The sequence below is a fragment of the Rattus norvegicus genome, chromosome 1 (genome assembly GCF_021556685.1).
Source record: "Rattus norvegicus strain SHRSP/BbbUtx chromosome 1, alternate assembly SHRSP_T2T, whole genome shotgun sequence".
Taxonomy (NCBI): domain Eukaryota; kingdom Metazoa; phylum Chordata; class Mammalia; order Rodentia; family Muridae; genus Rattus; species Rattus norvegicus.
The window spans coordinates 270,238,056-270,251,106 of record NC_141534.1 but is presented as its reverse complement, the minus strand read 5'-3'; the positions used below and the strand labels follow the sequence as shown (position 1 = coordinate 270,251,106).

The 13,051-nt window shown below is 42.6% G+C and overlaps 1 protein-coding gene across 3 annotated transcripts in view; it reads right to left on the bottom strand.

The window, feature by feature from the left end:
- The window catches only part of Atrnl1 (attractin like 1), a 543,698-nt gene that overhangs the window by 417,175 nt on the left and 113,472 nt on the right, over positions 1–13,051 (bottom strand). For all 3 annotated transcript variants that reach the window (XM_087552341.1, NM_001431114.1, NM_001431115.1), the window contains 1 exon segment: positions 5,305–5,398. In XM_087552341.1, the coding sequence (XP_087408467.1) occupies positions 5,305–5,398 (94 nt within the window).

The window sequence follows — 13,051 nt, the reverse complement described above, 5'->3', positions numbered from 1 at the left end:
GCCAGCATTTCGTCATGAGTATCTTCAATGACAGCAATCTTGACTGAAGTGAGCTGGACTCTTACATGTCCCTGAGGGTTAAGCTGTTGTCCATTTGTGTTTCTTCTATGGAGACCCATGTTGAGTCCAGTAGGTTTTTTATTTTAAAAAATGACCATTTTCAGTACCAATTACCTTGGAAGGTTAGACTGAGAACTGTCGTGACAGTGACAATGTGACTTTTGTTTTATGCTTTGTTTCTGGATGCTCCATCGTTTGAGATAATGCAGCCAAGACTGGCCTCAAATTCACTATGTAACCGAGGCTAGCTAAATGAATATTTTACTCATAATTATTACTGCTTTGCCCACCATGGTGGCCATTCACTTCCACAGCTTATTCCATGGAAAATGCTGCCTGTGTTAGTCAGGGTTTCTATTCCTGCATAAACATCATGACCAAGAAGCAGGTCGGGGAGGAAAGGGTTTATTCAGCTTACACTTCCACATTGCTGTTCATCACCAAAGGAAGTCAGGACTGGAACTCAAGCAGGTCAGGAGGCAGGAGCTGACGCAGAGGCCATGGAGGGATGTTACTTACTGGCTTGCTTCCCCTGGCTTGCTCAGCTTGCTCTCCTATAGAACCCAGGACTACCAACCCAGGGACGACACCACCCACAATGAGCTGGGTCCTTCCCCCTTGATCACTAATTGAGAAAATGTTTTACAGCTGGGTCTCACAGAGGCATTTCCTCAAGGGAGGCTCCTTTCTCTGTGATAACTCCAGCTTGTGTCAAGTTGACACACAAAACCAGCCAGTGTTCTGCCTTAAAAACTTCTCCACTTTCAAGCTGAGTGTGGTACCTCACACCTTTCTCCTCCACACTGGAGGAAGAGGCAGTGGGAACTCAGGATCTTTGTGAGTTCTAGGCTAGCCTGGTCTACATAGTCGGTTCCAGGCCAGGGAGGCCTACACAGTAAGAGCCTATCTTTGAAGAAGAAAATTTAAATCATCTCTTTTTTTTCTGCTAGAAACCAGTAGTATCCACATAGGATGTTTGAGAGTATCTCTGAGAAGAGGGAATCTCGAACGCTATCCGTTCAGACTGCTCTTGACGCTCCCTGCTAGTAAGAGCAGACCTCTACCAGCTAACCCATTCTGTGGGAGCCGAAGTTGCTGCTGCATGCACGCAGGCTCTTGTCCTTTTCTCCCCTTTGGGGGTTTTGGTTTGGTTGGTTGATTGGATAATTAGTTGGTTGGGTATTTAGTTGGTTGGATATTTAGTTGTTGGTTGGGTATTTAGTTGGTTGGATATTTAGTTGTTGGTTGGATATTTAGTTGGTTGGTATTTAGTTGGTTGGATATTTAGTTGGTTGGATATTTAGTTGGTTGGATATTTAGTTGTTGGTTGGATATTTAGTTGGTTGGTTGGATATTTAGTTGGTTGGATATTTAGTTGTTGGTTGGATATTTAGTCGGTTGGATATTTAGTCGGTTGGATATTTAGTCGGTTGGATATTTAGTCGGTTGGATATTTAGTCGGTTGGATATTTAGTCGGTTGGATATTTAGTTGTTGGTTGGATATTTAGTTGGTTGGATATTTAGTTGGTTGGATATTTAGTTGTTGGTTGGATATTTAGTCGGTTGGATATTTAGTCGGTTGGATATTTAGTCGGTTGGATATTTAGTCGGTTGAATATTTAGTTGGTTGGATATTTAGTTGTTGGTTGGATATTTAGTTGGTTGGATATTTAGTTTGTTGGACATTTAGTTGGTTGGATATTTAGTTGGATGGATATTTAGTTGGTTGGATATTTAGTTGGTTGGATATTTAGTTGGATAGATATTTAGTTGTTGGTTGGATATTTAGTTGGTTGGTTGGGTTCTGTCAACGTTTACTGGTGACAAAAAAAATCAAGGCTTTGCATTTCACAAAGCTTTTCTTTCTTAGTCAATTAAGAAGGGTGAGGGCAACATTCTCTGCAGCTCCATGAGCAGACCTGGAAACACTACGATCACGTTCACTTTTGTGTCCCTGTTGTTCATGGCACGATTTCCTCTTCTGCCTGCTATCTTCTTACTCTAGAAAAGTTATTCCTCCTTCAAATTCCAACTCTTTATATGCTTGGACCTTCTTCATGCTCGGTTAATCCCTCTCAGAAGCCATCAAGAACAGTCAATGCATCTACTGAGAATCTCATGTTGATATAAGGCTGGTTTAGGTTGTTCGTTCTTTATTTAAAAAAAAAAATCAGGAGTCCATAGGTGTGTAGATTTACAATTCTGGGTCCTTGATTTGATTCCATTGATCACTGAGTCTGTATCTACGCCAATACCACGCGGTGTTTATTGTGCTGTAGCACAGTTTGAGGTCAGGGATGGTGACTCCTCATGGAGTTCTTTTAGGTACTTCCAATTGTTTTGGTTATCCTGGGATTTTTATTTTTCCATATGAAGTTGAAGACTGTTTCAAGGTCCATAAAGAATTGCATTGGAGTTTTGATGGCCATGTATTTAATCTGTAGATTGGTTTTGGTAGGATGGATGTTTTACTGTGTTAATCCTATCCATCCAGGAGCATGGGAGATTCTCCCATCTTCTGATATCTTCTACAATTTCTCTCTTCAAAGACTTGAAGTTTTTAATCACACAGCCTTTCACTTGGTTGGTTGGTGCAACCTCAAGATGGTTTATAATTTGAGGGTGTCATGAAGGGTACTGTTTAGTGGTTCCTTGCTTAGTCTGTTTGTCGTGGGGTGTGTGTGTGTGTGTGTGTGTGTGTGCGTGCGCGCGCGCGCGCGTGTGTGTGAAAGCTACCTACTTTCTAAAGTTGGGAAAAGCAAATCAAAACTACTTTGAGATTCCATCTCACAGCTGTCAAAATGGCTAAGATCAATAACACAAGTGACAGCTCATGCTGGTAAGGATGTAGAGCAAGGGGAACACTCCTCCATTGCTACTTGGAATGAAAACTTATATAGACACCATGGAAATCAATATGGCTGTTCCTCAATTAGGAATTGATCTACTTAAAGACCCAGCTATACCATTCCTGGGCATACATATACCCAAAGGATAGTCCATCCTACCATAAGGACACCTGTTCAGCTGTGTTGATTACAACTTACTCAGAACAGCCAAAAACTGAAAAAACCTATGTGCACCCCAACTGAAGAATGAACACACACACAACAAACAGACTAAGCAAGAAACCATCTACACAGTGGAATATTACTCAACTGCTGGAAACAAAGGCATCATGAAATCTGCAGGCACATGGATGCAACTAGAAAAAGTCACTCTGAGTGATACAATATAGACGCAGAAAGACAGTACGGTGTGTACTCACTCACCAGAGGATACCAGTGGATATCAGTTGATATCAGAAAGGCAGTATGGTATGTACTCACTCATCAGTGGATATCAGTTGATATCAAAAAGGCAGTATGGTGTGTACTCACTCATCAGTGGATACCAGTTGTTAAGCAAATGATAGCCAAGCTGTGATCCAGTGACCCAGAGAAGTTAGGTGGAGGACTCTGGGGGGATGTATGGACATCCCAGGGAAGGGTTTGCCAATACACAGGAGTGGGTGAGGAGGAGAAAAGGAAGGATCAGGATGTGGGAGAACGGAGGGACAGAGTGAGGCAAGAGACAACTGGAATTGGGGGACATTTGGAGTGTGCTGTGGAAACAGGTGTGTCTCTGACTCTTTTGCCTGCTCTTGGGACTATGTTCCTGTATTGGGTTGCCTCATCCAGGCCTGATATGAGAGCTTTTGCGTTGTTTTACTGGAGACCTGCTGTCTTCTTAAGGAAAAAGGAGGGGAAGTAGGGTCTGGTGTGTGGGGAGCTATGAGGACTGGAGAAAGGAGAAACTGTGGTCAGGATGTATTGCATGAGAGAAGAAGGTACTGAATGCAGACACAAAATCATACAAAGGTGTTCCTCATAAGTTGTTATTCATAAATTAGATCAAAAGCAAAGTATTTTTGTCATTCAAACATGTATTTTAGATAAAATATGTATGCTTGACCTGTAACCAGTATTAAGATGAATTTATCAGCTCATAAGTAAATAAAAACATTGCTCTCTTTTGTCTAAGAATAAGCATGTTCTTAAAATGAAAACACAAAAGAGGTCACTGTTATAGAGCTATGTGTTTAAATTACTTATGGAAAACTCTAATAATTACTTCCAGTTCATAATCATGGTTGCAGCTGGCATTTTTGCTTCTCCCTGTAATACTGTAGCTTGGCTCTACAGACAGTACCTTTTGATGCTGTGGGGACATAATGATCCTGGTGACCTGGTGACCTGGTGACCCGGTGACCCGGTGACCCAGTGACCTGATATATAATCTGAGGGGGCGCAAATTCGGCAAAGCGCACGTATAGTTAGGACTACTGTTTAAAAAGCTCTAAAACAGTTACATCGTAGTCTTAAACTCTTCTAATTATGGGACCTGTGCAGATTCACCAGCTCCACTCATAACACACATTACTGCTGGGCTATCGCAGGCATCCCTCTAACGCAGAGGATAAGCCTTGGGTTAGTTCACTCTAGTCAGGCCAGCGTGGCCTGATGGAGCCGTCATAAGACCTCAGGCTTTGGCTTCACGTTAGCTACAGGGTTCACACTTACGAGACTTCCTGGCTTCTCTGAACTTGAAGTCTAGTCAATAATGTCAAAGAAAAATTTTTAGGTATTTATAACAGCAAATTCTTTATCAATGTTCTCCTGATAATCACATAATGTAATGGAAACATGATTTTTTCCCAAGTTATAAATATACAGGAAAACAGCATTTGTACCAAATTGATATTAAACCATGCAAATATGATTTTAATATAATGTACATGAACTAAATTAAGAAAATAAAATAATTGAATGTACTGCCTTCTAAAGTCACATCTGGAAGGCGATAAATATTAAAAATAATTAAATGTCATAAGAAAGTCATTCATAAAGTACTAAGAGCAAATTGAGGGTTCCTGCGTGGTGAACGATCTAAGAGAAAAGGAAGTCTGGTGGCTCAGTGGCTCAGTGGTGGCCTCACTCTGGACTCCCAGAACCCAGCTGGCAGGTCAGGTGGCGCTGTGCGTTCTCTGCAGAAACAGAAATCCTGTCGGCTAGGTCTCCAGACTCAGCGTCCGTCACAGCCTCTGTAACTGCCAACCTTAAACATTTATGTTTTCAAAAGAACTGATAATATGCCAGTTAAAATAGCTTAACTGGCACAACGTTAACATTCAAAACTAAAACATTTAAAAAATTAGTTTTAGGCACAAAATTCATAAAAGTTACAGAAACAATTGTACTTACAGTTGGCACTGGTCACCTTTTATCCCCTTGGTTGTGCAGAAACACTTTCCTGTGTGCAGGTGACAGACGTTGGCATGACCTCCACACGTGCAAGCTGTAAGTCAAAGCAACACACTATTAAGTATTATTGTTATCATCTTATTTTATGAGGCTCTTTCCTCACATCATGTGTTACTTTTAATTGTAGGAAGGTAGTGACTTTGCAAAACTTTGCAAAACTCTTTAAAATCCCTGAGGGTCTTCTGTCTATCATGCACCTACGTAGTTCTATAATTCTTTGTGTTTCTATTTGTGATCTGACACGCCACTGGTGAAAGAAGGGGTTAAAAGATAGCAGGTGTAGCGGTGCACACCTCCAATCCCAGGACATGGGAGATGCATGGTGCACACCTCCACACAGAGTGTGGGAGACACATGGTGCACACCTCCACACAGAGTGTGGGAGACACATGTTGCACACCTCCAATCCCACATGTGGAGGGAAGGCAGGCAGACTGACAGGCGAAGTTACATAAAGAATATCATCCTGAGTGAGCTAACCCAATCACAGAAAGACATACATGGTATGCACTCATTGATAAGTGGCTTTTAGCCCAAATGCTTGAATTACCCTAGATCCCTAGAACAAACGAAACTCAAGACGGATGATCAAAAGGTGAATGCTTCACTCCTTCTTTAAATGAGGAAAAAGAATACCCTTGGCAGGGAAGGGAGAGGCAAAGATTAAAACAGAAACTGAAGGAACACCCATTCAGAGCCTGCCCCACATGTGGCCCATACATATACAGCCACCCAATTAGACAAGATGGATGAAGCAAAGAAGTGCAGACCGACAGGAGCCGGATGTAGATCGCTCCTGAGAGACACAGCCAGAATACAGCAAATACAGAGGCGAATGCCAGCAGCAAACCACTGAACTGAGAATAGGTCCCCCGTTGAAGGAATCAGAGAAAGAACTGGAAGAGCTTGAAGGGGCTCGAGACCCCATATGTACAACAATGTCAAGCAACCAGAGCTTCCAGGGACTAAGCCACTACCCAAAGACTATACATGGACTGACCCTGGACTCTGACCTCATAGGTAGCAATGAATATCCTAGTAAGAGCACCAGTGGAAGGGGAAGCCCTGGGTCCTGCTAAGACTGAACCCCCAGTGAACTAGACTATGGGGGGAGGGCGGCAATGGGGGGAGGGTTGGGAGGGGAACACCCATAAGGAAGGGGAGGGGGGAGGGGGATGTTTGCCCGGAAACCGGGAAAGGGAATAACACTTGAAATGTATATAAGAAATACTCAAGTTAATAAAAAAAAAAAAAAAGAATGCATATGGCTTTGAGAAGGTGAATGGATCGGAACACTCATGGGTAAAATGTAAAGAGTAAGAACCCTGGAGCACAGTAATGTAATTGTCAAACTCACACCTGCAGTCACTAACTACGTAAGTTTAGACAACCTACTGAAACCCTCCAGTTTGGTTTCAGCACCTACAAGCAGAGAATAACAGTAGTTAGTTATTCTAAGTTATTCCTACTTAGTTCTAAGGAGTCGTGAGAAGTAGATGAGACATTGTAATTTAAAACACTTAACATGCCAGGCCTGGGGCTGTGGTGGCAGGGCACACCTTTAACCCTGACACTCGGAAGGCAGAGGCAGGTGGATCTTTCAATTGAGGCTAGCCTGGTCTACAGAGCTAGTTCTAGGACAGCCCGAGCTACTTTCAACAAAGGCAGCATGATTGGCGTCAGCACCAGTAATGAGCACGGTGGTCCAGGGAACGGTGGTGCCACCGCTACGTGGTGCAGCGCTTGTCTCTGACCTCCAGGATTAAAGTCACAGACAGAGACATCACAATTGTGACAGAGGATCTCTGTGGGCTGCTCTCCTGTCAGGATGGTGACTTGTTTTTCTAACTTTTAGAACAGCACTTTTAGTTAAGAACAAAAGAAGAGATCAGAAAGATTAGGGGACATAGGAAAAACAGGCCAAATAGCAGATCACAGATCAACTGAATAAATTTCTAAAAGATATAAACTACCAAAACAAAGTAGTGAAGGAAAAAATATATCCTCAGTAGTTCCATAATAATAATTGGAGTAATTAAAAAGTGTCCACAAAGAAAAGCTTACACAGAAATACTAAGAAACTTTATCCAATATCGCTAACACCGGATCTTCACAAACTCCTCACAAAATTTAAAGAAATAAAATAAAAAACCTTCACAACTTACTCTAGGAGCCAATATTACCTTGAAACCCAATTAAATGCTGCAGGGAAATCCAACTACTGACAAGACATCTTATGAGCATGCAAGCAGAAAAACTCAACAAATGGAAGTCTGGGAACATGTCAAAGATTTCACATGACCGTGAAGGATTTTTATTAAGAGAGAGGGCTAGAGAGATGGCTCAGTGGTTAAGAGCTCTGATTGTTCTTCCAGAGGTCCTGAGTTCAAATCCCAGCAACCACACGGTGGCTCACAACCATCTGTAATGTAGTCTGATGCCTTCTTCTGATGAGTCTGAAGACATTGACAATGTTTTCATAATCATAAAATAGATAAATATTTAAAAGAGAGGGAGACAGTTTAACAGTCAAATATCAGTATTGTTATATCACACCAGCCAATAAAAAATAATATTAATTCAATAAATTCAGAAACACCATCAGAGAAAACCTAGCATTCTTTCATAATTAATGACATGTGCTTTTAATTCCAATTCTTTCTGAAACACAATGAGGCTAGTCTGGTCTATATAGCATGTCCCAAGCCAGGCTAGCCAATGTCATGTAGTGAGACTCTTGTCCAAATAAAACTTGTCAGCCATAACTGGGACATCTATTTTATACCACAGCCTGTCGGAGGGTTGGGGGTCATGAAGAAAAACACAGGTGGCAAGGCTATATAGGCTGGAAGATATGGGACCGTGGTGAAACTGTCTTCTGATCATGACAGGGACGCTGCACTCATGAAGTCATGGCAGCTGTGACTGCACATACATGATCTGCACAAGATCACACCAGCCAAACTGCCAGCACCGACAGAGGAGGTGGGCCACATGGTCACAACACCAGTTGAGGAGCAAGCACACTTGACGGCTACGAAGGACAACAGTGTCAGCATTTAGGGGTGCCACCCCACAGGGCCCATTCCATGGGCTTCAAAAGGAGTGTTGGGAAGATGGTGCACACTGGAGGGGCTGGAGCCTCAAAACACATTTCCTGTATGAAATTCTAAAAGCAATGTATCCTTTAAAATTCAGTAAATCAGAAACGGAATTCACTAAACATAGACTGAGTTTTAAAACAAACTAAAGCCTACAGCATTGTGAGAAGCATTTTAAAACAAACTAAAGCCTACAGCATTGTGACTACATGTTTCCTTCTCCTAAAATCAAGAAGTCCTTGCTCTCCCTCTACGTCATTTATTACCATCTGTATGGGACACTCGAACCAAGACCATCAAACAACGAAGTTGGTCAAACAGAAGTGCGTAGAGCTGAGGCTGGTTACCAGTCCATTATCTTTCCTATTCAAGGAAATCCTCTCCTAAGCAGTACCTTGGAAAAGGTATGATAAGCAAAGACAGTGTGAAAGATCACTGCACAGACTCTAGGGCTGGAGATTGGTCGTATGGTATTTGCCTAGCATGTGTGAGCCACAAAAACAAATAATAAACCTTCTCTAACTTCAAGGCGGCTTGTGGGGCCTGGCAGCCCAGCCCAAAGCCCTGCCAGCCCAGCCCAAAGCCCTGCCAGCCCAGCCCAAAGCCCTGCCAGCCCAGCCCAAAGCCCTGCCAGCCCAGCCCAAAGCCCTGCCAGCCCAGCCCAAAGCCCTGCCAGCCCAGCCCAAAGCCCTGCCACGTTTCTGTAACTAGCAATGAAAAATGAAAGGTAAGAAATAATTCCACTGTAAGAGAGCATTAAAACGCTAGGGCAGCAGCTACATGGACAAAGTGCTTGCTACCAAGCATGTTTGAGTCACAGAACCCACATTAAAGAACAAAAACAAACACGCACAGAGGTGTCACGGGTCCTGTTTGTAGCCTAGCCTACCTATCAAGGTCCAGAATACTGAAAGTTGCTGTCTCAGGAAACAAGTTGGAGGACTCCCTGGCTCACCTGAAGCAGCTGTCTGCTGGATTTCACATTCATGCACACAAGTGCAACATGCACACAGAGAAAGAAAAAGCAGGAAAGACAGAGAGAGGGAAATTAAGATTAATGAAATCCTTAAGAAATGATTTCATAAACCTATGAAACAGGTATCCTGAAAACTGTACAATACTGTTGAAAGAAAACTAAAGACGGCATAAATAGCGTGAAAGAAATATCAAGTCACGGCTGGGAAAACCAGTTACCCAACTGACAGACGGAGGAGAGTTACTGCAATCCCACGAGAAACCTAGCTGGCTACTTTGTACAAACTGACAACCTGATTCTCAAACTCAATTATAATGACAAAGAACTTTACAAAGTAAACGGGTCTTGAGGGATAACAATGGACGATTCAGTCATCTCAACTTCAAATACCACTGTAGAGTGACAACAGTAAATGCAGACAGCACTGATAATACTACGGGATTCTGGGGAGTGGATCTGAGTGACAAACTCAGGAGCCCAGGCGGCTAGACAGTCACAAGGGCAAGCGCAGGCTGGGTTATTTTTCTTGTAGTAAGATACTTTAAAGATCATCAGATTCTACACAATGGAATATTACTCAGCTATCAAAAACAATGACTTTATGAAATTCATAGGCAAATGGATGGAACTGGAAAATATCATCCTGAGTGAGGTAACCCAATCACAGAAAAACACACATGGTATGCACTCATTGATAAGTGGCTATTAGCCCAAATGCTTGAATTACCCTAGATGCCTAGAACAAATGAAACTCAAGACGGATGACCAAAATGTGAATGCTTCACTCCTGCTTTAAAAGGGGAACAAGAATACCCTTGGCAGGGAATAGAGAGGCAAAGATTAAAACAGAGACAGAAGGAACACCCATTCAGAGCCTGCCCCACATGTGGCCCATACATATACAGCCACCCAATTAGATAAGATCAATGAAGCAAAGAAGTGCAGACTGACAGGAGCCGGATGTAGATCGCTCCTGAGAGACACAGCCAGAATACAGCAAATACAGAGGCGAATGCCAGCAGCAAACCACTGAACTGAGAATAGGACCCCCCGTTGAAGGAATCAGAGAAAGAACTGGAAGAGCTTGAAGGGGCTCGAGACCCCATATGTACAACAATGCCAAGCAACCAGAGCTTCCAGGGACTAAGCCACTACCCAAAGACTATACATGGACTGACCCTGGACTCTGACCTCATAGGTAGCAATGAATATCCTAGTAAGAGCACCAGTGGAAGGGGAAGCCCTTGGTCCTGCTAAGACTGAACCCCCAGTGAACTAGATTGTTGGGGGGAGGGCAGCAATGGGGGGAGGATGGGGAGGGAATAAAGAAGGGGAGGGGGAGGGATTAGGGGGATGTTTGCCCGGAAACCGGGAAAGGGAATAACACTCGAAATGTAAATAAGAAATACTCAAGTTAATAAAAAAAAAATCATCAGATTTGAGCTCCATCATGTATGAGGAGTGTTAAGTTTTATTAATCAAATAATATTACTTTGATGTATCATGTCAAAATAATTGTTGGCAAGTGGACACTGGAGGTGTCTTTCAGTTGCTTGATTGTTGCAAATGACATACTAAGCACTCCTATGGATAAGTGGTTGGAAGATACATTGTATTTCTTTTTCTACCCTCCTGGAACTAGAGTGGCTCAGTCCTTCTACTTGGTGGCTTTGATTGTCCCTAGACATTCTGAGGACATTTATACACGTTAGTATTTCCACCACTCACCCATGCGAGTTCCAATTTCTCCGCCGGATCATTAATTCTGGTTATTGTTTGCATTTTAATTACAAGCATAAATTGGATCTGAAAGGTTTGACTTGAATTTACTTCAATAACTATGAATACAGTGACTTTTTCTGTGCTCACCAGTATGTTTTCTTTTAAATAATGTTGATTCAAATCCATGGATAAATTCTTTTAACTAGGCAATTTATCTTTTCATTGTTTATATTCCAGATATAAGTAAGATATATGATTTGCAAAAAATTCTGTAATTTATAGTTCTTTTATTTTATTGGTATCTCTTGTCATGCAGATTTCTTAAGATTGATGAAGTATTCTGTCCTTCCTCTCTTTTCCTGTGCTTGATGTCTTCATGAATTATCTTTCTCTTGTTGTGATAAAACATCATGACCAACTTAAAGGATAAAAACTTTATTTTGACTTAAAGTTCAGAGTGGTAGAGTGAACATAGAAAACTTGGGTATGGGACAGGAAGCTGGGTGTACCAGCTAGTGTGTGAACTGACACAAGCTGGAGTCATCTGAGAGGAGGGAAACTCAGTAGAGAAATGCATCCACAGGATCCAGCTGTAGGGCATTTCCTTAGTCAGTGACTGATGGGGGAGAGCCCAGAACACTGTGGGTGTTGCCACCCCTGGGCTGGTAGTCCTGGTTTCTGTAAGAAAGCAGGCAGAGCACACCATGAGGAGAGAGCCGGCAAGCAGCACCCCTCCATGGCCGGTGCATCAGCTCCTGCCTGTGGGTTCCTGCCTGCCTGAGTTCCTATCCTGACTTCTTTCAGTGACGAACAGTGATATGGAAGCCATTTAAATGCTTTCCCTCTAAGCTGCTTTTGTCGTGGAGTTTCACATCACAACAATAGTGACCCTGAGACACTGGTGGTGACATTTGTCAACACATAGAGGCTTGGAGATAAAGCCTCATCTGGGAAAGTTGAAAGTGAAAACACTTGGGGGGATACTTCGTTATGAAAAGCGGAAAGAGGAAACAGGACCTACTTAAGACGGAGTGTGGAGGTTTATTTGTATGACTTTATGAATAAGGTGAATCTCTTTTAATAAATGCGAGGTAACTGGGAAGATCCCGATTTACTTTATGCCCATTCCTGGGCAGAAGGTGTTAACTGTTACATGGAGAGCCTTTTCCTCCCTTAGGAAGTAAACAAAATGTTTACTGTCTTATAACATTATATAATGTGGTCAAAAACAATAATTTTAAGTCAGTCTTACCAAGATATACAAAGATGTGACAGAGGTTGCTTTCTTATAGAACACAATTCAGTGATGTGTGTGTGTGTGTGTGTGTCTGTGTGTACTGACAGAAATAGACCCTCAGGACTGCAGTCTTATTTGAAAGAAAGTTTATCATTCCCTCTCCAAAAAAAAAAAAAAAAAAAAAAAAAAAAGGCTTCACCATTGTAGGTCCCTCCCCTGTGGCCCCACTCTCCACCTTCTCCCTGGTTGCCATGGCAATTAGAAATCCATTATCTATAAAGACTGAATTATTCTTGAAATTTTTTCATAAAGTCATACAAGTCTGCATGGTCTTCTTTAATGAGAATATAAGATTTGAGATTTCTACAAATGAAAGATAAGGTGTGAAACAAGGAATGAGGAATACCCCCTGGTCCTTACTGACTGCAGCCATCGGGAGAGAGAGGGCCCTGCACCTTGCCTGGGTAGCACAGTAGAGCTTGTCCTGCTGGCCTGAACCCTGAACTTGGGCAAGCAGGCCCAGAGGGTAGAGAGCAGGAGAGTAGGCTCCACTGCACCTTGCCCACTGTGACACTGTGTGAGCCAGCCTGGCAGGAGCAGAGCTGAAGAGCTCCCCCTGGTGGTGCGGGTGCAGAACTGGTGAGCTGACCA